Raw genomic sequence first — 27,802 nt, forward strand, 5'->3', positions numbered from 1 at the left:
CCTTTCCTCATCATAACGCAGCCTCCCTGAGCCCACAGCTCCTGAGGGCTGGGGTCTCCCTCCACAGCGCCATACTGGTGAGCACTGGGAGGTTCCACATGGCTCAGCGCTGGGTCCTGCACTTTGGCCACAACAACCCCATGCAGCGCTACAGGCTTGGGGCAGAGTGGCTGGAAAGCTGTGCAGAGCTGGGGGTGCTGACTGATGCTCTCCTGAACATGAGCCAGCAGTGTGCCCAGGTGGCCAAGAAGGCCACCGGCATCCTGGCTTGTATCAGGAATGCTGTGGCCAGCAGGAGCAGGGAGGTGATCGTCCCCCTGTACTTAGCTCTGGTGAGGCTGCACCTCGAGTGCTGTGTTCAGCTTTGGCCCCTCAGTGCAAGAAGGACATCGAGGCCCTGGAGCGTGTCCAGCGCAGGGCTACGAAGCTGGAGAAGGGCCTGGAGCACAAGTCCTGTGAGGAGCGGCTGAGGGCACTGTGGGTGTTTGGTCTGGAGCAGAGGAGGCTCAGGGGACACCTTATTGCTCTCTGCAACTGCCTGAAAGGAAGGGGTGGGGAGCTGGGGGTCAGCCTCTTCTCACAGGTAACCAGTGATAGGACCAGAGGGAATGGCCTCAAGTTGTGCCAGGGGAGGTTCAGGTTGGAAATGAGGAGACATTTCTGCTCAGAAGGAGCAGTCAGACACTGGGACGGGTTGCCCAGGGAGGTGGTGGAGTCACCGTCCCTGGGGGTGTTCAAGGAAAGGCAGGACGTGGTGCTTAGGGACATGGTTTAGTGGGTGACATCTGTGGTAGGGCGATGGTTGGACCAGATGATCTTGGAGTTCTTCTCCAACCCTAATGACTCTATAGCCTAAACGGTGTTTGGGGAAACACCGCGGCGGGGAGCGAGGCGTGATGGCGGCCGCTCCCTCCTCCCGCCGCCAGGGGGCTGTAAAATGGCGGCGCGGCGGGCGGCAGGGCGCAGGCGCGGCCGCCCTGAGGGGAGCCGCTTCCCGGCTGCCTCAGCGGCCGGCTAATGGCGGCGCCGTGACGGGTGAGCGGCGGCAGGCGGGCCCCGGCCGGTTCTGCGTGCCCAGGGAGGCCGCCTTCGGGCTCTGAGGGTGCGGGGAGGGAAGGGAGGGCGTTGGGTGAGGTGGGGCGAGGGCGGCCGTCATCCTCCGGCTGCTCCCCTCGGGGGAGGGGTGTAGGCCTGTGGGGGGGGTCCCTCCGGCCTCGGCCCCTGTGTGTGTAGAAACAACAGGCTGTTTTTTTGTGTGTGTTTTCGGGGTGCCTCTGCTTGGCTCTCCCCGTTTGTCACCATCTCCGCTTCCCTGTGACAGGCAGGAGTTCAGTTAGTGCCTTGTTTTCACCCTGTTTCCGTGTGCATCAAAATGTGTCCCCTATACGTACCCCTGCCTGTGTCCCTGTATGTAATAACCCCAGTAATCCTGCTTTTTTCATAGAATGGGTTATTTTTTATGTGAATTGGGTTCTACTGAGCCCCGATTGTTCCCATTCCCCAACAGGTTGAAATCTACATTTTCCCTTTTATTTTAATTTTTGCTGAGGATGTCCCCCTTTGGGATTACTGTCTCCTGCATCTGAGATTTTTCTCATAGATTTAAACGCATTTAAGAGAGATCTGTAGCTGAGTAGGTTGCCCGAAACATAATTATCTGTCATGTCTGTGGGAGCAAGGCCTTATTCTAATGAGTCTATAACACTTCACTGCAGAACGTTTATCAGTAATATTTGTTCCTGCAGTAAATCAAAAAGTTAAAGCTTTCGGCTGGAGAAAGACTGTAATCTATGCCTAACAAGGGCTAAATAATGGCCTTACAGATTGTTCCACAGGTAATAGACCTCTGTTTACATTCAAATTTTCTCTTCTTCCTTTCATGTTAGGCACAATATCCAGCAAAGTGATGTATTTCACTGATGTTGTTATTTAGCTAATTATACGCATATATATATATATATTTCAGTGTATGTTCTATGTATTTGTGAGGCCTGTACATGCTGTGAAAATAGCTAATAATTTGGCAAAGAATGCTCTGGCAAGTATAACTATCATAAGAAAGATATTTTTCAGCCTACAGTGATGCAAAAAGTAGTGATGTTTACAAAGACGATTGGGATGTTAATGTGTTTGTGCGGATAACTTTAATGTCAGGAGAGACAGGAGTTCTTCTGCCCGGATCTGAAAGTCTTGCAGCTTGCGTTGTACTTGATGTTGGATTTCATGGGCAACCTCCAAATGTTGGCATGGACTGCAGTGTAGCTTTAGAACTTGAAATGATTGATATCTAAAGCTACAAATGTAATTTTGGAAAGTTTCCGGCACCTCTTAACATTTGAAGAGTATTCATTACCTTTTTGAAAGAGTTATTTTTGCACAGCCTTACTTATAGTCTGTATGTTTGCTACTAAGCAGAAAAATGTTATCACTTGGAATTCTCTCTGGTTGGAAAAAAAAAAAAAAAAGATACTTAAAAATATGGTGTACAGACATATCCAAAGTAGTAGTAGTAACTTTTTAATGGGTGGAAGACTTGTTAAATAATCTGACTTATATATTTTTGTTTTGTAGCTTTAAATTGAAGAGAAAATGTCACTTTACGATGATCTGGGAGTTGAGACCAGCGATTCCAAAACAGAAGGCTGGTCCAAAAATTTCAAACTACTGCAGTCTCAATTGCAGGTGAAGAAGGCAGCTCTCACTCAAGCAAAGGTATAGTCCCTTTGTAATTTTGCTTTCTATTATTAAAATCTTTTAATAGACGTTCTTGACCTTAGGATACTGACCAGGGGTAATTTAGGATTTGTCTATCAGTTTGTAGCAAGGAGCCTAGCAAAACAGGTGGGGGGAAAACAAGATGCCTGTTTCTTGAGATGTTTTCTAGGAAGTCGTGCAAGACTAAAACTGAACACAGAAGTGATGTGTTTGCTGCGAGCCTCAAATCTTGTTACTTGGAGAGCCAAAACCTCTCTTTAGCTTTGAAGACAATGAAATTAAGCTGATTTTTTTTTTTCAGAGTAGATAAGGGTAATACTGCACTTGGTTATTGTTAATACTAGTTGTTGGTCGTTCTTCGTATTTGTATCAGATGTTACTTACCTATTTGCCTCATTTAATGTTTGTTGTTTTAAATGGGTTTAGGTGCTAATGTGCAAATTGTTGTGCTTTGGAAACTTTTGCAGAAAATATATCAAATACACAATAGAGAAAAGGAGTGCAAGCTAATTCCTTGAGCTTCAGCTATGACAGAGCCATTTTCTTTTCATTGCTACAGTATTTCACCCAGTTCCTTTAAACAGTGTTGATTGCTTGGTTCACGTGAGACACATCTATGTTCTCTGTGGTCTGAAGGGTCAAGAGTGAGATTACTTAATTAAAAAAAGTAGTAGTGGTACAGATACAGAATAATTATCTAAGCATAGCATATTTTTTTTCTTTGCTGGAATTACTCCTCTAAGTTATGTTGATAAAGTTGAGAGCAGGATTTTGTTGTTAGTGGGAACAGCCTGCATGAATGAAACATGAAATGTCTACTATATTAGGTATTTTTTCATCTATGTATCTGCAGATAGAATAATAGTAATTGAAGCATAGAATAGCATTGGAAAATTGAAAATTCATGATAGTTTGATGCATTTTATTAGATGGGAAAATATGACAAATGCTATAATTTGTCTTTAGAATAATTCTGAGCCCTTACTTAAAAAAAAAAAAAGGTCCACTGGGTTCAAACTCAACTGAAGAGACATCACCCAAACTTCTGATACATGGTTTTAGTCCTAGTCCAGAACATTCACCGTATGTTTTAGTACATATGCAAGCAAAGTTTGATTCCCCTCTCTTAAAAAGGGGAAGGTCTGCACTGTTTTAACTGAAGCTTTCTTTGAAGTATTGCATCAGATCTGTATTTGTGTAGTAGTTTTATAACCGTAGTTGGCAAACATCTGGCTTTGAGCTGAGTTGGCCTTTGCCACCACTAAAATATGAAATAAGAGATAATTATTTCACAAAATATGAAATAACATACCCACATAAGAAGCTTTCATTAGAAATGTTGAGAATTAATGTGTTTTGATAAGTTTAAAAGAAATGGTATATTGAGCTTTGCACGGTGAAGGGTTTGATACTGGTTTTTATCCTTTAAAAAAGAAATTGGAGAAATCAGCTTCAAGTATATACATCTTGTTTTTAGAAAGCTATTTTGTAACCTTTTTGGACACCTTGTATTTTGGTAATTTTTTAGAGTCAGAGAACAAAACAAACAACAGTCCTTGCTCCAGTGATTGACCTGAAACGAGGCAGCTCTTCCGATGAGAGACAGATTGTGGACACTCCACCTCATGTAGCAGCTGGGTTAAAGGTAAGAACGAAGCAGATAAAAAATCCATCTGATAACAAATTTTTCTGAATTACTATTTTTTGACTGCACTTTATTTTTGAATCGTCTTTCCAAGTGTTCAGAGAAGTGACCAATTTCTGAAATGGATTTCCTCTGCTCAGAGGATCTTAAATGATTGAATATCTCAGTTTGACAGGGACTTCTATGTGATACAGCGTGGAAGTACCTGGGTGAATGCACAGTTAAAATAAAACATTCCTCCTAGCATATTTCTCCTGGACAGCTTGGAAGTATTTTGCAGTTTGGTCAGATAAATAATGAAGGTAATTGTAATTGCACCAGTGTTAGAACTAGACCATTATAATACTAGTCATTAAAAATAAAACAAAAGCTATCTATTTTTAAAATGAATTTTTCATGTTAAATAATTCAGAGAAACCTTTTCCTGGAAACTTTTTGAAAGGTGATGGTTCTGTAATAGTTCTCTCAGATAAGAGGAGAACAGTAAGTCTACCTTTGGTATTGTATTAGTAGCAGATGATGAAAAAGACTAATGACATTGCGTGGGAGGGCCTCTTGCAGATGGTTGCAGTAGCAAGACACATTTTCTATTATGAATGAATATTGAAAAACTCTTGTCCACGTCGATTTGCTGCCACTTTGTTTGATGAGGGGATTCTTTCTTCTTGGAAAACAATGAGATGGTGAAAGACTAGGTGAAATGTTTTGGAATAAAGTAAAGATTTCTTCTAATGCCTATAAGATTGGGGTATTATTACTTCCATTATGGAAATTAGGAATCGAGTTCTCTCGGTTTGGAGTGAGAAAGAAGTGTTAAGCTCTCTGCATCCAACTAGATATTGTTTTTAGATCTCACCTGAAAAACAAAACTGCTTTCCCTTTTCTCTTTTAAGGATCCTGTACCAAGTGGTTTTTCTGCGGGAGATGTGTTGATTCCTTTGGCAGATGAGTATGATCCTATGTTTCCAAATGATTATGAAAAAGTGGTAAAGCGTCAGAGAGAGGAACGACAGAGGCAGCGTGAGCTGGAGAGGCAAAAGGAGATTGAAGAAAGAGAAAAGTAAGGCTTCTGTTTAACTCGTGGCATATTGATGGTAAATATGGTAAAGAATATAGGTAAAGAATAGTTATTTAAAGATTGATGTTTGTTTTCATTCCTCTGAAGAGTTTCAGGGATTTTTTTAAAGGTTTATTGAAAAATACTTTCTTTCAGATACAAGCACATTTTTTTAAATTAATGTATTTTAGTTCTTTTGCTAAAATTATCTAACATAGCAAAGTCATAAGATTTATCATGTTTACATCCTTTTTGGTTTGTAGTGGGCAATCTGAAAGGCACTTGCCAAATTCATCTATATTTACTGTTTTTTTTCTGCTTTTACGTACGCCAGACTGATGAATGCATTTCAGTTTTAAAGACATAGCTACATAGCTTGCACTGCTTTTGAGAGGCATAGTTTCCTTTTTTTTCAATATTCTACACTCAGTTTAAGTAAGTTAATTGTATATTTATTACTCTTTTGTCTCTGGACAAAAGAAAATGCTACTTATTTTTAAGCATCTCAATGCCCTTTCCCTGGAATAAGAAATCTTTTAAATCTTATTAAAGAAGTTGAATGCAGATTCAGTGTCCTATTGAAATAGGTGGTGAACATCTGCCAGACAGACAATAAGATACTACTTGTTCATTTTAAATGAAATTGCTTATTAATTTAGTCATGGTATGAATTACATGAAGTCTGTGGAGTTAGAGGAGGCATATTCTGTCTCTCTGTATAGACTGTGGAAGTTAATATTTCTAGTTATTTGGCGTTTTCTGTCTTCTGTTAGCTATGATCTTCATTATTCTGGTGGAGGAGGAGTGCCTGAGGCTCTGTCATACTTCTCTCTAACTAGCACACAGGATCTTAGAATTCTGGATTGGCATTTCCACAGTTTCAGTGTTGATTGCAATTTAGTCAAGACTGGAACTTAGTACAAGCAGGGTGATTATTTAAGGTCTCTGTTACCTTCCTGTTGCTTGTATCCAACACCTCTTAGTTCTAGTCCTTGAGTCAGTGTAGTCAATTTGGACTAGATTCACTCATATGCTTCCTCATTTCCATATATTCTCCTTGGCTGGCTTGCAAGTGGAAAATAATCTTCCTGGCTATGAATCCATCTTACATTTTAGGAACAATATTCTGTAAGGATAAAAGCAAAAACAAACAACAACAAAAAAACACTAAAAGTAAAGGTGTTTACTTACAGCTCTGTGAAAAACATGTTATAAAATGCCAGTGAGTGTAGCTGTGTAACTCGCACAGCAGAGGTGGTGGTATCATAAATTAAAGCAGAGACAACTTTGATTGTTTCTTATCCTAACTTACTGTGTCTCCTAGAAGACGTAAAGACAGACATGAAGCCAGTGGGTTTTCAAGAAGACCAGATCCAGATTCTGATGAAGATGAAGATTATGAAAGGGAGAGAAGAAAAAGAAGTAAGGGAGTTATTTTATTCATGGGAGGAAAAAAAAGGAGAAATATGGGGAAGTTCACAGTCCTATATTCATGTATATCTCTGTTCTCAGCTGAGAGGTGTGCTGTTACTTCTGAGCCTTTAGAATAAACCTAGCATTTTATTACATCATAACTATTTTAATACAGAAAGCATTTTTTTCCCATGGAGGGAGATGTCAGTCTAATTATTTGTGGAAAAAAAAAAACGTATTCACACTGCTTTGTCGATACCTATTTTAAGTTTCTGCATGGTGTAGGTTCCAGGAAAGAAGGGATACATGAGATTTAATTAGGCTATGAGAATCACAGTTGAATTTTCACTGTTAGTGCTCGCCATTCCTGTATTTGTTAACTGAATACCTTTAGAACTCGTTAGCAAGACGTGGATCTAGGTAATGATGTATCTTTGCATAAACAAAATTAAACTTTGTTATTTTCAGCAACAAAGTTACAGTAAATAATTCAGCTCTGGTTTTATTTTAGAAAAGAAGATTTCTGACAAGGGACATTTAAAATATTTGCTCTACCTTGGAAGTTTGGGACTACATTAAAATATTGTGCACTAAAATAGGAACGGGCTTTGTACTGTGCTCTTAGGAAAGCGTAGCTAATCTTGCACAGACTGTCTTCTTCATTTGGCTTAACTGAACAGTTTTAGAAGTGAAGGTTTGTTTCCCTTGTAGTCTTTAATTTTGAAATCCGATGGAGTGTGTTTATTACAGATACAATATGTAGTACATCACAGCAGTGAGTTGTTGTCTCCTTTGACGTGCCTTTCATTTGTTTCTAGTTATTCACTCTGACTCCTCGGTTGCTGCTTTTCTGTTTGCAGTGATGCATGTCAAGAGTTGGCTGGCAAGGAGCCAGCAGCTGCGTTAAAATTCAGTGAAGCTATTCCAAGCAGCAGAACCTAACCATACAAACATGTTCTCTTCCGTTTTCTTCATAGGTATGGGAGGGGCTGCTATTGCACCACCCACCTCTCTTGTTGAGAAGGACAAAGAACGTAAGTACAACACAATCTTGTTTTCTAAAACCTGTTGATGTTGCTTGATGATCACTCAACCTTCTAGTCAGTGAAGTCATCCTGCCATTCTCCTCATGTGGTTCTTTCTGGTCCAAGGACCTGTACTAGTTGTTTGTTGATGGGAAGGAGGCTGTAGGGAGCCTGTGATATTACTGTTTCACACCTCTCTTCTAAAGGATAGTTTTTGTATTGTTAGGGAAGTGTTATAGCAGGCTTTTTTTTTTTTTTGTGACTTTTTACTCAGGTAGATGGTGATAGGACAAAGAGGGATGATTTTAAGCTACAAGAGGGGAGGTTTAGATTAGATATTAGGAGAAAATTCTTCACTCTGAGGGTGGCGAGGCACTGGAACAGGTTGCCCAGAGAAGCTGTGGATGCCCCATCCCTGGAAGGTTCAATGCCAGGCTAGGTAAGGCCCTGAGCAACCCGATCTAGTGGGTGGCGTCCCTGCCTATGGCAGGGCAGTTGGAACTAGATTGGCTTGGGTTGGAAGGGACCTTAAAGACTTTCTATGATTTGTGATGTAAAAGAAGAAATGTTGCAGATGGGTTTCTTTAGATAGGCTAGAAACCTCTGTGATACAGAGAGAGATTTTTTCCATTGTCCTTTGTTTTAGGAGGTACTTTATGAATGCTTTTTCTAAAGGGGTCATGCACTAGAGACACTAAATTGTAAGTTTTCAATGGATGTGTTATCTACTGGAGAGTTCAAAGTTGATGGGTGGAGTTGTCCACTAGATGGCATAGTCTTTCTGTAAGAACAAAACTGCTCTTTTTTCCATGTCTGATTATTTTACATTTTTAAATTATACAACATGCTGTTCGTTATTTTATGTTGTTAAAGATAATAATGAAAAAGTATATTGTGCACCTAAAAGAATTCCCTTTGGAAGTCCAGATTTTATTTAAGAGAAGATTAAAAAAAAAATGAAGCTTGGCAGAGTAAGTGAATGATGTAACAGTGAAAGCATTTGAAGTGTGTACACACTAAAAACAGAAATAGATTGCTTTGAGTCAAAAATTAAGAGTAATTGAGTGGTGTCAAAGAAAAATAAATATAAGCTGGAAATGGTAGAAATATCATAAGGGGGAGAGCTTTCAAAAAGTGAGATGATCTCACAAGGAAATCTTTGTACTGCTTATTACTTGACACCCGAAGCTAAGCTGGAGAAACCTCAGAAAATATTGCTGTAGCAGAAATCCCATAGTCTAGTCTATCTGCTGCTTAAATAGGGATATTTTTCCTCATACAGTGTTCTTAAACTTCACATGAAAAGTTTGAGTAAGTTTGTAACTGGAAAGTTACAAACACTAGTTCACAAGAAAATAATCTATAATGAAGTCAGTCTAAAAGTCCGTAAATATATTCCAGCATATGTTCTGCATATTGTCTTCAGTGTTCTGAAGTTTGTTTGTTTGTTTTTTTACTTCTTTCAGTTTGGCTTGTCAGTGGAAGATAGTACAATAATCTAATCAGTATGATGTGCATATTATATACACGTCCATACCCCAGGAAAAGTTTCAGTTCAAAAAAAGGCAGTAAGATCTCTTAAGGCTGTGCAAATATTTTGCTTTGAATTCATTTTTTTGAGAGACTGATTTCTCCTTTGTGTAAATGTACAGTGTTCTTTTCTTTGCAGCTCTCAGGCCCCAGGCTGTGTGCGTTGATAATTTTTTTTTTGTCATAATCATGTTCCTGATGAATGGAGCTTTAAGTTTGCTTGTACTCTGTCTAGATAAACTCATTGTAGTGCAGGTGGCCTCTTCACGTTTCTTTTTGTCACTTGATAAGTAAGAGTTATCTATACAAACTCATTCTGTGAGGGAAATCCAGAATAACTCTTTAAATCTTGGTTGGTGAAGGAGGTAGAGAGGGAGGGGGAAGGAGATGGAGATGTGGGGATGTTAAAGCTGCATATGCAAAAAAAACATTCTTCAGATTTGGATTTGTGTGGACTTTGTTAGTATTAAAGGAGAAAAAAAATACAATTTGCAGATGGAGATCTTCCTCTGAGTTAAATTGAAGGTACAGTGCTGTAGAGTTCATAACAAATAGGTAGCTCAGCATATTGTAGTGAATAATCAAATGCCTCTTTTCTTCAGCTGTAGCATCATTCCCATTTGAAGAGGAGTCAAGACCTCGGGCACCATCTTCTAAAGCAGCTATTCCTCCTCCAGTGTACGACGAGCCAGACAGACCTCGTTCCCCCACGGGACCTAGCAACTCTTTCCTTGCTAACATGGGGTACGTTTGACATATTTACATTCTGTGGGAAAAAAAATATTAGAAGGTGGTGGAAACCAGAAGTTAAAATAGTTGTCAGTAGAGAAAAACACAACCCACTGCATGTGTATGGTTAGTCTGAGTGCAAGTAGTCCTAACTGACAGGATGCAGAAAAAAACGGTGGATTTATTTGAATGAGGGAAATGCATTTGAGGTGGCTGTGTTCAAGGCTGTGCTTTTAGGGCAAATTTTGGAGCGACATTCCAGTATGAAGTGTTTATGGCTTGTACAAGCCAAGCTAATGGAGTTTGCAGGAAAGCACAGATGGTGTTTTAGGTCCTCTAGGTTTCTTTTCCAGCGTTGTCCTAAATTTGTTATGTACCAATGGGCAAATCATTTCAACTCTGGTTTGTTTGTTTGTTCCAAAATTCAAAGCACATTTGCATGATTGTGGCAGCAGCTGTGGCTGCAAGTCTGTCTGTTCACTTTCCTGCCTTGGGTTAGCATTGTGTGTAATGCATGTGTTGCTACCGTGGTGGCAAAGCGAAGTCAAAATTACAGTTAAAACAGGTTAGGAAACCCATTTGAAAGGTGTAGTGGTGAGCTACGGCCCTTTTATCGGTCATACTGGGTGTTGCAGAAAAGCGGCCTCGTTGATCCAAACTGCTTGCAGGAGGAACGCAGCGTTAATGGCTTATTACATTATTACACTACATTTTTGGTTTTGGAGACAGTTTTTCATGTAGCTTTTTTAATGGAAACACCTTTTTTTTTTTTTTTTTTTTTTTTTACACTGTTCGGAAAAATTATAAATTATTAGTGCTGGTGGGCCAATTTATGTATTGTTACTGCCTCTAGTTAGCTCTACCTTGGAGCCTGCACTTCATTGAAAGAAGTGCTAAAAATATTACCTAACCTGTTTTATTCTGACTACACAGTTGGCTGCTACTTATTTTGCGACTCAGTGTCTTGTTAAGCATTGCATAGACAGACTTTTTAGCCTTTTTTTTAATGGGCCTTTGTATGTTTCATATGGTACGGCTAGAAAATGGTCGTGTAGTCACTGATCTGATGTTTTCTGTGCAATGTGCGTGTTGGTAAAATGGGGTGACTGAGAGTAGAATATTTACTGCGGTGTAAACTACTGCACCATGACATTTCTTTTATGCCTTGGCCTCTCCAGCTATGGTCTCCGAAGAAATGCCAGCAAAGATAGTACTTTTAAACAGATGAGGGAATCATTGCCTCACTAAGTTCCTGACAATTCAGAAAGGAGAGACATGTAAATTAATACTACGAATATCCAGGTTGTCATAGGAAGGGCTAGCAAAGCTGTGTACTTTAATGCTTGTGTAGGGTTCAAAACAATAGATAGAAGTAATCTAATGTGGGAAACAGATGGTTCCTCATCTGCCTTTGCTCTCAAGCTTTCAATACCAGCCACTGATGAAGATAAGAAACTGAGCTAAATGGACCTTGATGTAATATGTTGTGTGACTTACTGTGGAGTTTATGATGCTGACTTGCACTGCTGATAGGAGTTTGGTTGTTTGGAAAAGCATGAACAACTTTTGAGTGTTTGAGCGCTCTTGAGAAAAGCAGTGGTGATGTTCATGTGAGAAACCTTTACTAACTGATGCTTTTTCTTTTTGCAGAGGGACAGTAGCTCATAAAATCATGCAGAAGTATGGTTTCAGAGAGGGTCAGGGTCTGGGAAAGCACGAACAGGGGCTGAGCACAGCACTGTCAGTAGAGAAAACAAGCAAGAGGGGTGGCAAGATCATTGTTGGCGATGCTACAGAGAAAGGTAATTTTGTCCTGCGCCAATAAGTTTGTAAAAAATGGTTGGGGAAATAATAGCTCAGGCTCAGTGGGAGCTCCTGGATTTCTGTTTGCCATCTGTCCTAGCAGAAAATACTAGTTAGCTGGAAGAATGACTCCTGTTCCTTCCTGTGGAAATTCAGCTTTCTTGGGGGTTATCTTCTATTAATTATTTTAGCTCATTCTCCCCGTCCCTATCAGCTGTCCTCCTTTAGTGTTCAGAAGCCTGTGTGTGTACCTTCTCTTCAAGGGGTGATTCTGCTCTGCTTCTCTGGTTTTCTCCATGTCATGGGCATTTGATACTGTCCTCATTTCTCTGCTGTTGTTGGATCTAGAGACAACATTTAGGCTTACTAGAACAGCATTTCTGCCTTAGCACAAGTGTTGGAAGTCAGGAGATCTGATTTTTTAGTTCTTAGTGGATCTCTTGCAATTTTGAACTTACAAATGACTTCTGTGAAAGAAATAGTACATTGTCTCTGTTCTCTGTAGCAATTATTTTTCTGCTTATTGTCCTTCCAAGTAGCTACAAGTTCTGAAAGAACTCCTCACCAATATGAAACTACATTTACTGACTTTTATTTCACTGATAACAGTAAGATTTGATTAAAAAAAAGGCTCCATGTGAGCTTTAAATCTGCTTCAGCCTTAAATTATCCCATGATTCACTTTTCTCTCTTCATAGCAGATGCAACAAAGAAAACGGATTCTAACCCGTTGACTGAGATACTGAAATGTCCAACTAAAGTGGTGTTACTAAGGGTAAGTTGTAAGTAAGGGGCTGTGTTTTGATCTTTGCAGTGTAGAGAACTGTTTTAAATGCTTAAACCCGTGCTCCTTTTACAGCAACTGTACAAGCTTGGACAGTTCTGTCCTGCACCTACACAGTGCTCTGTGGAGAAAATATGCCTTCCTGAGATACAAGCTGTGACTATCAATCAACACTGACTTAGATTACACAGTGACCATGTCACAGTGTCTCAGTTCTAGGGAACTATCTAGCCCTGTGGCAATTGACAGAATGGTTTTTGACCTGGTAAATACAATCTTAGGGAATTCATATTCACAGTTGCATGCATCCATGATCTGTTGACGTAACTGTCTCTTCAGACATCCAATGTGTTGTCTATTGTTTAAATTTTCAGAACATGGTAGGTGCTGGGGAGGTGGACGAAGATCTAGAAGTTGAAACGAAGGAAGAATGTGAAAAATACGGCAAGGTTGGGAAGTGTGTCATCTTTGAGGTAAGAGATGGCTTCTGTGGCTGCTGCAAAAGTGAACTGGGTATCTGTCTCACAGGACTGGCATGCTACTGCTGTACAGAAGGGGCATAGATTAGAAGATCTCACGGGGTCATTTGCTCCGTAGTGATTCTATATTTTTGATATATGTAACATTAACTTTTAATGTCAGAAAATAGGGAAAATCCCTGGGTATTGTGGTTTTGGAACCTTTTTAGTTCCTCCTGCTGAATTAGTCTTTGAGTTGTTTATAGGGTTAGGTTGTAGAAGCTTCCCAATCCAGTTGATCCAAAAGATTTCCTTAGAGAAAGGGAACACAAGTTTGGTGGTACTCAACCTCCCTTTGGCAACTGGAGAATTGAATTATACCTGCTTACTTTTGTTATGTTCTTTTCACTACTTTTGTGAAGAACAGTAACATAAAACAATAGCTTTCTTACTGTTCTAATCACATTTTTAATTTATTTTTTTTAGATTCCTGGTGCTCCTGATGATGAAGCTGTAAGAATATTTTTAGAGTTTGAACGGGTTGAATCTGCAATCAAAGGTAGGTTACTAAATTGTGTCATAGGAATTTTGGAGTTCTCTTCTTCAAAGAGATTAAACAGTCCAACTCATTAAACTGTTTAGCTAAAGAAATTTTTAGTTTACTGATTTGCTGCTTGCTGACCTGTTTTTGGTTTCAATTTCAGCTGTTGTGGATCTAAATGGAAGATACTTCGGAGGCCGAGTGGTAAAGGCTTGTTTCTACAACCTGGACAAGTTCAGAGTACTGGATCTGGCAGAGCAAGTTTGACTTTAAAAATCTAGCTCGAGGTGTCACTGTTTTGGCAATCATGTTTTCAGCAGTAGGCTGGGAATAAAGAAGAGAAAGCAGCTTTCCTAGCAAACTGGAAACAAGCCTCATTGAATGGATTTTTCGCATTCGTTGTGACTTCATTTTTTTGTAATATAAAGCCCTTTGAAAGTAAGATTCACGTCTGTGTGTTTTTGAATTGCACAATTCTGCTTATTGCTCTGGGAATCCTGTTTTTTTTGAGCTTTCAGATGACTTCATTCTTTTGAAATCCCACTGCTGAGGAAATGCTTTGTCTGTATTCCTGCTTTCCTTGTTCTGGTGCTTCATCACGGAGTCCCTGTGCTGCATCCACAATAAGTGGGAAGCTTTGGAAAAGGACTGTGTGCTATCATGCTTCTCTTTCCCGATGATATCTCTGAGTTCCAGCCTTGCTTGTAAGTCCTCCACCTCTGCACATCAGAGTGATTTGGGGTTGTTGGACAGTTGGCAGCTAGTTTCTCTCCTGACTCCAGGACAATACTTCCTATGCCAGAATGGAGAGTAGAGTAACAAGCAATGAGTCTGTATTTCTTCCCAAATCCAAAGAAAATACACATTTAACCCAGGGAAGTGGAATGAGGAAGGAATTTAAAATACTTAACCATTTGAATCGGAATGAGTGGACTGTTAGCAGATGCTCTGTACTGTCAGGCAGTCTTTGCTAGAAGTATCCAGAGTTAACTGACGACAGACTGTCATTGAAATGCTGTAGATAAAACTAAAACTCATTCTTGTACCTGGCCAGCTGTCAGTTTCACGCTTCCTCTGATGTCAGGCGTAGGTAACTAATTTTTGTGTAATTGATTCACATCTAAGTAGGAAGCAATGGAAGAAAATTCTCATAAGAAAATCCGAAGAGTGGAAAAACTAAACTTCTAAACACTACAACTTCTCAATCTGATGTAAAATAACACATAGCATTCTGCTCCAGGTTTTATGTTCGCTTTTTGTTTGGGAACAATGTGACTAAGAGGTGGCTAGGCAATGGTGGGGGTCATCTCTGCTCCATTGCGTCTAGCATCGCCACTGAAATTGTGTGGATATTGAAACAGAGCTCTGAGGGCATTTTAGCTGTTTGGAAGTTGATGCTGGATGTCTTTTTCCTGTTATACACATGTACTGGGGGGAGGGGATATAGACCTGTAGTTGATCAATGCTGTGAGTATCTCCAGTTACTGCCCTTTTATGAAGTTTTGGCTGCAGATCCATATGACAAACCCGTGGTCTTGTTTTCCGCTTACTTTGTCTGTTTGTGTTCCAACAACCTCTGTACAAACACTTGCCTGTAAAACAAAACGATTTTTAAAGAAAAACTTGTATTTTACCTACCGCGTGTCAGCTTCCTTACTGTCCTCTTCTGCTGCCTGCCCTCCAAGTCGGTCACTTCTATGACGTGTGTGCTGTTGTTGGCATTAGCTGCAGTCCTCCACTAGAAAAACCTCACTGCAGCAGAGGTGAAGAACCAGCCTGACTAATACTAAAACCACAGGACTTGGGGCAATAACAGAATCCACGCTGTGTTATTGACTCTGCTGTCAGTTCTCTGTTTGACCTTGAGCAACACATTAAAGCCCTTGCTACTATGTAGGAAAATGAAGAAATTAGCCTAATATGAATTAGCATGGATTTGCTTACGAGAGTCACATAATTTGAATGTCACGCTGCGGAAGGTTACCCGCTGGTAACCTATTTAGTGTGAACTTAACTTGAAATATGACTTGGCTTTGAGCAACATGATTTATTTACAGCTTTTCTTTCAGCAAACACTGCTGTTCTGAGTGACTAGCCGTAAGCATTTCCTGAGGTATACAGACTGTTGTTTTTTGTCTTCTAATTAGCTGTTCTACTTTTTTCTCTGTAACACCAGCTTCCAGTTTAGTGTGTTTGAGGTCGTCTTTTTTCTAGGAGCCGCTTTACTGGCAAGCTCTGTACCATTTAGTTATAAAAATCCTTATTGCTGATGGCTAGTGACTAGTACTTCTCTGGAAACAGAGGGGAGGTGACTTGTGGTTTAGTGATTTGCATAGGGGAGAGATAATCTTTAAATAAAATATTAATCTGTACCATGGGGTCACTGAGACAGCTTACCTCCTCTCGAAGCATTAGCAGATGTACGTTGCCTTAGTTTCATCTCCTTATAGGTGTTTGTTTTGCTGGTGCAGTTCAAAGACATGATGTTGGAGCCTGGTGTGTAAGCAGCTGTCTGTCCTCTAGGTGCTGCCACAGTAAATGCAAGCGCATACAAGGATGTGGAAACTTGAAAAGGATCAGGTGTGCTGACTGGGGTCCTTAGGCAGACATTATTTGTGATAAATAATGTAGCTTGTAGCAAGCTTTTTATTTTTTAATGTACGTTCTTCCACTTAACCTGTGCTGATGTGCTGGCTCAGGCTTTGTCAGATACGGCTGTATCTTTCATGCCTTTAAAAATTTGCATCTGAAGTCTGAATTTGCTTCTCTACTTCCCGCCTCCTCTGGAAACCATTGTTACTGACTTTTTTCTATTTGTATTTTCTATTTCTACTTTTCTATATTTTTCCTTCCATGATTCATCAGCACCCTCTCAAAAAGCTGAGCAGCACTTAATTCGGAGCTCTTTGCCTCACCTACAAAGGTCTTTCAGTTGTTTCTCTGTCTTTTTATTCTTGAAATTATGCACTCACCTTTTTCTGTAAGGGACATTGTCAACGTAACTTCCTAACTATGGTCTAAAGAAATAATATTTTTATTTCTCTTTTTGCCTTTTACTTCTCCAATATGTTCATGTCTCTTCTGATGCCTTAAAAGACTGTGATTACAGAAAATGAAGTGAATGGTGGCCTGTTAAGGGATGCTTGCCTTATTGGCAGTACGGTATTGGTTATACTCCTTCAGATGATGTCTCTGGTATTTTTCAGGCCCCATTTCCTAACGTTAAGCTTTAATTCCATGTTTTAAGTACCCTTGTAAATACTCTGATTCTCTGATGTGCTGAATAACTGAATCTCCTCCCAGGCTAAGCACGAACAGTTCATTACTTCCGGGAATCTAGATTAGATGCTACTTAAGGGAGATTTGGCAGTGTCCTGATGAGAGCAGCAAGCAGGGAGGGACGTGTGGGACGTGTCAGCTGGGAGCTGCGCAAGGTGCCCCTGGTGTGTTATCCACCCTGAAGTCTAAAGAGCAGGGATTTGCATAGTGTTATAGCCATTCACTGCCTTTTTCTTTTCCGAAATTCCAACAGCAATTGCTGTTTAAATAGCAGGGAAGCATTTCCTTCGTGCTTTTGTAGTCTTTCTAACCCCGAGGTTTCATTCCCGAGTGCTATTTCAGAGCACATCGTTACCAACCCAGGTTATGACCACGTTTTCTTATGCACCCTGTTCTGTATTTAGCCTGTGTTGAATTTCAGCTGTCAGTTTATCACTTGCCCACTTACTGTCAGACTAAAGAATTCCAATGAGCTCACAGGGAACACTTTAAAGTTTTAAATTACTATTGTCAAAATCCAAGCTCAATGTGCTAATATTACAGGAAAGGTGAGAGTTGTTGCCTCAAAGAACTTGCTGTGTAAAGAGCGATCCAAAGAGGCAGGGAGGCAGGTACAAAAGTCTCTTGCCGAGGTCATGCAACAGGTTGGTTGCAGGGCTGGGATCACACCCTATTGCTCTACACTTGCAGCTATGCAACCAAATCCAAATTCCTCGTGGAGGAGTTGCTTTTTACTTTGAGGGCTCTTAGCCTTCAACTTCAGACTCTGAAGCAAGTTCAGCTAAAGAGGAAAGTCTAATGATGCGCTGTCCTCACAGCACTTGGTGCAGAAAGAGGCCCTGAGCAAGACTTGAATTCATCCTATGTTAAATTAAAGATACTATTTTTTCCAAAGTTTGTTAAAATGGAGTTAGACTTTATGATGAGCTGTTCCCTTAATTACTCAGAACTCATCAAAATAACACCCTCTGTACTTCTGAAGCATATTTCTTGTGAGACAGAACCATGATATAAATACTAAAATAGTAAATAGCTGTTGATTTTATAGAGGAGGTTGAGATAAGCCATGCACCAGCAGCGTCTTGGCAGCTGCCACAGGAATGTCGACCACAGGACCAGGAGGCTGAAATTCCTGGTCCTGCTTAATCAGCTCGAAACAGTGCATCCTGCAAGTAATTCTGCCTGTGTGTCATGCGGGTCCATGAGAAACGGGTGAGTCGCAGCTTACCTCAAGTTGTGAATTATTGATAATCTTTTAGAAGATGGAAAAAACGTTATTGCTGCTTCCATTTCTGCCAGGAGATACAGTAATAAGAGTATAGTACTTAAAATATAACCTTCTTAATTTTTTTTTTCCCCAGTATGAGAGCACCAATGAGCAGGCATGGCCAGCTGGAGTGAGCTGTGAAGTGATGCACCTCCAAAATCCATGAAGTGCTTAAATTTGACTTCTGGATCACTTGGAAAATCATTAGTGCTTCTGGTCTGTCAAAACAGGTCTTTCATTTCCCGTAATCTCACAGAATCAAAGAGTGGGTGTGATGGGACCTCTGGGTCCATCTGCTCCAACCCCCCTGCACCTCCATTGAAGAAGTGGTTCCTGATGTCCAGAGGGAATCTCCTGTGCTCCAGGTTGTGTCTGTTGCCTCTTGTCCTATCAGAGCACCACTGGAAGCAGTCTGCCTCCATCACCTTCCTGCCTCCTTTAACGTATTTATATACATGGATAAGGTCTCTGAGCTGTGCCTCCTCTAGGCTGCTGCTTTGCAGCAAGGGCTCATTGCTGGCTCCTGTTCAACCTGGTGTCATCCACCAGGACCTCCAGGTCCTTTAACAGAGCTGCTTTCCACATGGGTTGCCCCCAGCAAGTACTAGATCTCTGGGGTTGTTCTTCCCAGGCTTGTGCTGGATTTTGTACTTTGTTGGACTCCGTCAGGTTCTTGCCAGCTCATTTTCCCAGTCCCTTGAGGTCCCTCAGGATGGCAGCAGGACCCTCAGGCGTTATCAGCCAGTCTGTTTTATATCATCAGAAAAGTTGCCCCATCATTCAGCTCATTCACAAAGATGTTAAATAGGACCCAGTATCAGCCCCTGGGGTGTGCTGCTGGTTGGTGGCCTCCAGCTTGGCTTTGTCCCACTGGTCACCACGCTCTGGGCTCACCTGGTTCCCAGTTCACCTCCAGCTTCTGTTGGCGTGGTTCTGGGCAAGCAGCTCTAGATGGCCCTGGAAAGGGGCTGAACCAGATGTTTTCCAGAGGTCCTTTCCATCTTCAGCTGGTCTGTGGGATACTCTTGTGAGGATCTTACGGGAGGCAATGTTAATTAAAGGGCTTTCTGAAGTCCATATAGGCAATATCCACAGCTCTCCTGTTACCTGCCAGGCCAGGCATTTTGTTGAAGTTTATGGAGTTGGTCAAGCATGGGGAGGGCCATGAAGGTGCTCAGAAGGCTGGAGCCCCTCTGCTGTGGAGCCAGGCTGAGGGAGCTGGGGGTGCTCAGCCTGGAGAAGAAAAGGCTCCGGGGAGAGCTCCCAGCGGGCTGCCAGGGCCTGGAGGGGCTGCAGGAGAGCTGGGGAGGGACTCTGTGTCGGAGGGCATGGTGATAGGACAACGGGGAATGGCTTTAACTAAAAGAGGGGAGATTTACTTTAGATATAAGGAGGAAATTCTTCACTCTGAGGGTGGTGAGGTGCTGGCCCAGGCTGCCCAGAGGAGCTGTGGCTGCCCCATCCCTGGCAGTGCCCAAGGCCAGGCTGGATGGGGCTGGGGGCAGCCTGGGCTGCTGGGAGGTGTCCCTGCCATGGCAGGGGCTGGAACGAGATGGCTTTGAGGTCCCTTCCAACCCAAACCAGTCTGGGATTCTGACTCCCCTTGCTGAATCCATGCTCCTGATAATTTTCTTCTTTATGTTCCTGGAAATTGTTTCCAGGATGAACTGCTCCAGAATTTTAAAAATAAATGTAAATAATCTAAAAATTGGAAAAGTACAGGAGCATCCATACAGATGAGGGCTGCCTGCAGATGCATCTAGCACTGACGAAGTGATCCTGACCAGGCACAAGGCTGTAACCTTGCTCCTTTCCCAATAAATCAAGATCTTCTCCCGACTGCAGAGAGCTGATTATGTTGCTTGCAGGCACCCTCTGGTCCAAGAACTGCAGCGCTACGTGGCAATGATTGGGCTCCCTAGGGGAATGCATGCCTTCAGGTGATGAGGCACTTGTCCTTAGAAGAGGAATCGGGACTGATTGTGTTAGCAATGCTCTCAGTCTGCTAATTTGCCATCAGCAGAGGGATGGGAATGTACAGCCTATTTGCAGCTGGAGGGTTTGCATGCTGTTTTGAAAACCCCTGTGTTTCTTCAGGTTCTGTCTGGCTTTCTAAATCTTCTATTTGTGTTCCCATATAGAAGGAGACCCTTCAGGAGAGACGGGCACCATGACAGGTTGTCACACCACCACTTCTAGGTCCACCCACTGGCCAAACTCCAGCTCCTGCTCAGTGGCAGTCAGGGTGTCAGTTCAGGCTTCTGCCCCGTGCCAGAGGAAAGAATTGAGCTTTTGTGAGATTCTGGGTCTGTCAGCCAGGAGCTTTGGCTTTCTGATGTGCTGGGCTGCGGAGGAGGTGTTTTTTTCATAGATGGGTTTGAGAATAGCTCCGGGGCCTGGGAATTTTTTTGGTGCGTCCTATTGGCAAGACTTCTATGAAATGGCTTTCCTCGCCCTGTGATGCTGATGATTTTATTCTGGTAGCATAGCAGCTAAAGAGCAATCTCAGAGCCTTTATCACCTGATCAGGTTGGCTTATATGTGAAAGATCAGTATTTTTTCTCACTGCCTGAGGGCCTGCCTTGTGTGATTAACAGGCTGCCCTCTCCTTTGAAAACTTGCACGGACCTTCAGAGATGTGAAGGCTTTGAGATTAGTTTGTGGGTTAAAACCATCAACAGGGAGGCACTGATGGCAGCAAGTACTGAGTGCTCAACCTCACAAGCAAACACTTCTCACTGTTCCCAGGAGCTTTTCTCCTGTTGGAAATTCTCCATTTGCTGTACTCTGGTCTCTCCAGTAGCCTGCTTTGTGTCACCTACCTGTGACTTTCCTAAAGATTGAAATATAGGGCTCAGTACAGAATCAGTGTGATTCCCCTCTCTCCCCCCTTACAGCACGTTCCTCCAGAGGACAAGAGACTACAACGCAGCAGCAGAACAGACTGATCCTTGTATCTGCTCTGTGAGTAATGGACTCTGCTCTCCGAGACTCCGGCACTTGTTTCTCTTGAATCCTGTTCACCAGATCCAGATCTTTTGGAATTAAAATGTAAATCCTTCATCCTGTGTTTATTCATATTGTGGTAGTGCCAGGGACAGGCTGCAGGTCGGCCCAGTGCTATATAATTGGGAGGAAAATAAAGCTGCAGAACATTGTTTGCACAACACCACTGATTATGTGTTTGCACAGTGAGTTTGGAAATGAACCTTTACCTCAAAGAACTACAGTGACATTGTATGCATCGTAGAGGATGCCAGAATTTTTCAAGGATGCAAAAATTGTCAAGTATGCGAGTTGCTTATAATGTCAGCCAGCTCTAGAGCCTCCGGACCTTCACTGCTGGGCAGCTCTAGACTTTCTCATAGATATTTATGTCTTCTGTCAGGAGCAATAACGGAGTCCTGGTCCTTTTTCCTCCTCACCAACAGATCTGTGAACTCAAACTTTGTTTAATCGAGTGCTTAGGTTGAAAAGATTGCCTTTCTCTTCCTGCAGGCCAGCAGGTAAGATGTGCTGTTTGCCTTGAACGTGCAGGGTGACTTCACCTGCTCTTTACTGCAAGAAGTCTCTAGTGTTACTCGAGCTGCAATTCATGAAGTTAGTGGTCAGGAGGAGAAAATAAAGTCTGCAGGGCCTTTAACTGCTGATAAAAAGGAGGGCAAACCTAACATTTCCACTTCTATGTGCCTCAGGAGAGAAAAACATGACAAACTCCCTGTCTGTATGCCTGTGCTTGATATCTTACCCCAAATTATGCAGTCACTCAAAATAAATACGGATGTGATCCTGCAGTGTGTTGTCCTCTTTTAGTGATCTTGGTGGCTCTCGGTCAGGTGGCACTGGGCATTGCTCATGTTTTTCTGTACCCAGGAGCAAACCCACAGCTTTCCACATCAGAAAGCAAAGCCCTACGTGAATGGGGTGGGAAATGGACACTAAGGTGGAAAAGCTGCAGTGGAAGATCAGAGCAGATGAGACCAAAAAAACAAAGCGGTTAATTGGAGAAGGGACAGCATGCACACTTGTGCAGGTTTTTCCTCTCGTATTTGTTTTCTCCAGTTTCCGTTCCCCGCAGAGCTCATGATCGTGGCTTTCTGCCATTCCCTTTCTTTTCTGTTTGAGCATCAGGAAATTGGGAAATCCCAAAGCGTGGCGTTGGGTGCTGCGTTCCTCTCCTGTTAGCGCAGGAACGTGAGAGCACAGCCCTATGTCTGCTGCTGACAGCCCTGGCTGTGGTCCCTCTGCTGCTGGTCACCAGCCAGCATTAATACACCCCAAGCTCTCAGCCCTATAAATGTGGGCAGCAGGGGCTGGCACCAAAGCTGGCTCCTCGCACAGGACCACCCTGCTTTGGCAGGCATAAAGGCTGGTGCTTGGCTGCTCGTGTCCTGGCATTTGTAGCATCTCCAATAACTTTGGTTTACAAAATAAGCCAGATGAAGTAGGTGACAGGGATTGTACAAGGAGGCTTTAAGCTGCGTGTGCTTTACTGATAAATCATGAGAGAACCTCAGCAGTAGAGAAAACACGGTCTTTCCCAGGAAGATGCCTAACCCTTTTCTTGCCTCTCTTCTGTTTCTTCTTCCTCCTGCAGGAAGAATGCATTTTTTCCCAAGGTGTTTTTTCAGCATCTTACCACTTTGTAGCCCTTTAGGTGTTTTTACTCTCCCAGTCTCTAAGATGTGTTTGAGAGCTTGCAGCAAGTGAAGACCTCAGGAATCCATGTGGTCCTGCCAAGACAAAGGTCTTCAGCACATCACAAATTTCTCCACCTTTTGCTGTGGGCAGAAAGCTGGGTAGCTTTTTTTGGACATTGCTGCTTCAGGCTTGTAAAACGTGTATAGCAGCTGGGAACCCAAACTCAAATGACACTCTAGCAAAACAAGGAGTGCTCCTCCAGCACCTGCTCCTCATGTAAAGACACAAGCAGAAAATGGGTGGGTTTTGTGTCATTTGAGGCACCGCAGGAAAGAGCTGGGATTTTGCCATTGCACCACTGCATTGTCCTCACCGGGAGAGGATGGGGGCTGGAAAAATTCCCAGTAATTCTTCCCCCTTTGTGTGTGTGTGTGGGGGGGGGGGGGGGGGAAAAAACAGTCACCCAGCAATATATAAAGACCTTGCTAAGGAAGTAAGCCTATGGAAATGAAGTCTGCTTAAAGCAGGCTCAGGACTTTGCTTCAAGCTCAGATTTAAGAGGAGTGCTCCCTGCACTGAACCATTTAAAGCTCTGCACGTCCTCCCATATAACACAACGGAGTTGCTTCTGGAGATGTAATCCCAAAAGCATCATGTTCCCCTGCAAGGGCTCGGCTTTGGGAAGAAATCAGGAATTTGGGGCCAAAAAGCAAAAAAGGGAAGCCCTGAAAACATGGCCAATGATCACAGTTCTGTTCACATATTTTGTCCCCCTTCCATTTGCTTTCTACCTGATCGTTTCAAAGTGTTGTGCTTAGTTTTATTTCCATGCAGTGGCTTGCTTTATTCATGGGTAAAGCCTGGTTGGTGACCTTTGTTTTTCCTGCTGTGCTCTTGGAGGCAAAGCTCAAAGAACAACAACAACAATCAAACAAAAAGACTGAGAATAAAATCATTTTTATATTATAAAAATCATGATGTTGGCATTGATAAAAAACAATATACATTTTTTTTTTTTTTTTAAAAAAAAAAAGGATTTAATTGTATGGCATGGATTCACCTTTCAGGCTCACTAATCCTGTACTTTGTGAAAAGGAATTGATTATTTGTCACCCCAGATGCATCAGAGGAAGGATGTAGATGTTTTCTTTGAATGTGGCACTCCCTTCAGTGCCAGGAAGGTGTGTAGCAGCAGTTCAAAGCCATGGAAATCAATGGGAAGGTCCCTGGAGAGGCGAGGCTGGGTTTGCTGCATGGGAAGAGCACAATTGCATTTAGGAACCTGCTGGAGCAGGCATCTGCAGGAAAGCCACTGAGGTATGTGTCTGACAGCGGGTGGTGCTGCTGCAGTAATTGCTGCATGCAGATCACTCATGGGAAATGCTGTCCACTGCCTTTCGCTGCTCCAGGGCCTTTCTCTCCAATACCCCAAAGCTGATTGCTGTGAGCAAGAACAGGAGACCTGGACCTAGAGCCTTACGAGAGACAAAGAGCACCTTTTCCTAAGTCTCTGACCTGCATCTCTCTAATCCAATCTTGTCCTGATGCCTTTATAGAGCACCTAGTCTTTGTGATATGAAGATGCCAGCTCTAATATTAGGGTAGCAAAAGTAATCTGTCTAGGTCAGGCTGCAGTGCACGTGGGGCCTGGCTGGAAAGTCTCCAAAAGCTGCTTGTTTCCAGTCCGTGCTGCGCCTTAAGCCCTGATGACCTGCCTGTGCTGCCTGCTGTCCCAGCAGGAACAGCGTTGTCACTGCTAGTGAGAAGCCACAAGCCTCTCTGCAACTTTCCCTTCTGCTAAATTTGCTTGGTATCAGCACACGGGGAGAGCTCACTGTGCAAAACGGGGCTCGGTACCAGGTTTCTGACTTCTCAGTGGAGCTGGAGTGTGGGATAATTAGCAAAAACCTTGGAAACGTGAGCACAGGCTGAAAAGAGAGGGCTTGGGGTTATTAAAAACACCCTTCTGGCCAGCGACTGGTCACTGAATAGAGCTGTGAAAGATTTAATTAGGGTAACATTAACAGAAAAAGAGCTGAGAGGTGGGGGATAAGGTCTGGGAGAGCAGCACCTTCGAGCAAGGTGTCATCCAGGGGGTGAGGCCAGGGGCTAAGAGCCTGCCCAGGGACTCCGGCATCTTATAAAAGGACAAAATGGGATTATGCAAGCGGGACCGCTCATGTAAGCATGCCCTACAGTGCATCCAGCGCCAGCAATTACGAGCGCCCTTGCTTTTCTTGGGCTCGTGCCATGCAAGTAGTTTTCAGACATAAATATTTTAAACGAGCTGTTTGCGTTCTCATTTGCTTGTAGCGTACAAGCCTCACAGCAGAGGAGATCCCTGCCTCTGATTTGCAGCATGAAACAACCTCGTGGCTCCAGCCCAAGACCAGCACCCACATCCCTGGCACGCAGACGGCTGCTGCACATCATCTCACCGTGCCGCTGATGGGAAAGGGAGGTCAACTCAATACGGGCTTCCTGGCTGGGCAATCAGCAGTGGAAATATCCCTTCCTCCCTGTATGAGTTGCCTCCGATTCCCTTAGGTACGTGCAGAAGTGCTGAGCAGCTTGGCGTGGCAGCGCATCCCGCTTCTCACGCCCCTTGAAGTATGAAATATTGATGAAAATGAGCAGTTTGGGGTTTTATCAGGAGTTTGTCTGGTGCCTGGGCTGGATCCTCACCCCATTTTGTCTGCATGTGCTGCCTTCCTGCCTGCAGACCTGCATCCCAACCAAACACAGGCTTAAAACCTGGTATAAAGGTAAAAGGACTCTTCTCTGGGTTACCTTTAACTGAGCCACCCCACTGAAATATCGATGGTCATTAAACCCTGCTGTTGTTTCCCGTGGAGGTCTGTTTTCCTACAGACCACATCTGGGAAAGGCGCTGGCACTTGCCACTGCTCCTCCCAACACAGGAACCTTGGGAAGATCTCAGAAGCCATCTAAACCATCCCTCGGCCCGAGGCGGGATCCGGGCTGGCTAGGACCGCTCCCAGCGGGTTCACCCAACCTGTTCCTAAAAGCCTGAGCGATGCCAAGCTGCCTTCTCTGCCCATGCAGCCTGGTGTTTGTGCTCTACCGAGAGAAGAGTCTTCCTTGCCTCCCCATCCTGAATCACGTGTTGTTCAGACTCATCTAACCCCTTTCTTGGTACCACTTTCCATATCTATTTATTATTATTATTATTACTACTACCACTACTACTACTACCACCACTGCTTTTATGTCATTCATCTTAGACCCCAGACAGAAATGCTGTTGAACAGTGGGGCAGGGATGGAGAACCCCAGTGTACCAGAAATCCTCGGACTATTTTTGAAGGCTTTCCTGTGTATTTAAACTGCCTGGCACCGCTTAGATGCCCAAGGTGCTTTCTGTGGGTGAACAACAATGGTATCTCATACAGAGGATGAGGCACCAAGATGCTCCTACTCCTACGATGGCCTTGGCTGGAGCTTGTAAGCTGCCTTCTAGAGAATGCCCATGGAGAAGCAGGAGACCAAGAATGGTCCCATCTGAGAGCCTTCTAACCCGATGCACAGAGCAATGGGAACAAATCCCAGTTAGCATCCAGGTGTTTTCTTCATTTTCATATTGTTTCCTAGGGACCAGATTCGGTGGAGGGTGTAGGCAGAGAGCTGGAGGCTCATCACCTCGAGGAGCAGCACTTGGAGGAGTGCAGCACGGTGAGTCAGGCTCCCGGTCCTGCTGGGGATGGAGCAGCCGAGCTGCTCCACAGCACACAAAGGGAATGAAGCCAGCAAATGGAGGGAAAAATAAATAAATAAATAAAGGTTTTACTGGCAAGATGACAGCATGCAAGGAATAGCCAGGGCTATGCGGTGCAAGAGCTTGCACACACAGTCTTTATCCAGCAGCCTCCTGCTGGGTAAAGCAAGAGGTGGAAGGAGCCTGAAAGACATGAGAGAGGCTCCACGGGCTGTGTGGAATTTCCCCAGCCTGTGTCCCTTTACAGTTGCTAAATGCCCTAGGAAATTCAATTTTGGGGATTGATTCCCCCCCAAAAAAATGTTTGCCCACCCAATTTTGAGCCCCAGCCCCACATGTCCTGCTGTGTTTGCTGGGGCTGGGGCAGAAGCCAGCTGCCCTAACTGGTTCCAGTTTCTTGGGGGAAGGAAGCCCAGCAGCCTGTGCCACCAAATCTTCCCTGCTTTTGTCCCTCCTGCCGTGCTGATGCTCAGGGACATCTCCATGTGCAGCAGCCATACCCAGAGCAGGGCAGAGGCAGCGATGCCACGTAAGTCACTGATGTTACTGCCACCCCAGCTGGTTGCAGCTCCTTTAATAAAGCTGGGGAACATTTTGGGAAGTGCTCCTCACCCACTGGCTTCACCTCCTGCTTCAGCATGAACCACAGGTTGAGTTGTGGCCACAGTGATGGTGCTTCGAAACTCTGGGCTCGTCTCACACCTCACCCCAGCCCTGTGCTGATTGTCCCTGCTGTGGTCCCAGGGGATAAAGATTTGTTAGCATGGCAAGATCTGAACCTCTGATTGCCTTGGGCTTGGACTTGTTTGTGCCAGGGGATGCTAAGAAGGGATATCTGAGTTTTTGGTGTTGGGAGTGGCTCCCAGTTTAGGCCAGCACCACTGCACAGATGATGGGATCGGTGCTCTGTGGGTCTCGGATGGGCAGAGATGATGTGGGAGGCCAAAACCCCATTATTCCATCTACAGCCACCCTATTCCACCGAGTTCTGTACTGGTCCTGCCAGGAAGAAAAAGAAAAAGGGAGAGGGAAAGGGAAAGAAAATAGAAAAAGGAAGAGAAGAGAAGGGAATAGAAGGGAAAGAAAAGTGAGGAAAGGAAAGGAAAGGAAAGGAAAGGAAAGGAAAGGAAAGGAAAGGAAAGGAAAGGAAAGGAAAGGAAAGGAAAGGAAAGGAAAGGAA

At 43.3% G+C, this 27,802-nt stretch overlaps 1 protein-coding gene across 3 annotated transcripts; it reads left to right on the top strand.

Moving 5' to 3' along the window:
* Positions 1-885: 885 nt before the first annotated feature.
* On the top strand, positions 886-15,337 carry RBM17 (RNA binding motif protein 17). 3 transcript variants are annotated; one of them, XM_035340451.1, is made up of 12 exons: positions 886-1,035; positions 2,572-2,712; positions 4,244-4,360; positions 5,254-5,420; positions 6,742-6,839; positions 7,808-7,864; positions 9,988-10,129; positions 11,765-11,916; positions 12,616-12,692; positions 13,076-13,174; positions 13,646-13,718; positions 13,864-15,337. In XM_035340451.1, the coding sequence occupies exons 2-12, from the start codon at positions 2,590-2,592 to the stop codon at positions 13,965-13,967; spliced, it is 1,209 nt and encodes a 402-aa protein (XP_035196342.1). In that variant the 5' UTR covers positions 886-1,035; positions 2,572-2,589; the 3' UTR covers positions 13,968-15,337. The 3 variants fall into 3 exon arrangements, with proteins under 3 accessions (XP_035196342.1, XP_035196349.1, XP_035196357.1); XM_035340458.1 differs by having other exon boundaries at positions 12,619-12,692; XM_035340466.1 differs by having other exon boundaries at positions 6,745-6,839.
* The last annotated feature ends 12,465 nt before the right edge of the window (positions 15,338-27,802 follow it).

This window comes from Oxyura jamaicensis, chromosome 1 (genome assembly GCF_011077185.1).
Source record: "Oxyura jamaicensis isolate SHBP4307 breed ruddy duck chromosome 1, BPBGC_Ojam_1.0, whole genome shotgun sequence".
Classification (NCBI taxonomy): domain Eukaryota; kingdom Metazoa; phylum Chordata; class Aves; order Anseriformes; family Anatidae; genus Oxyura; species Oxyura jamaicensis.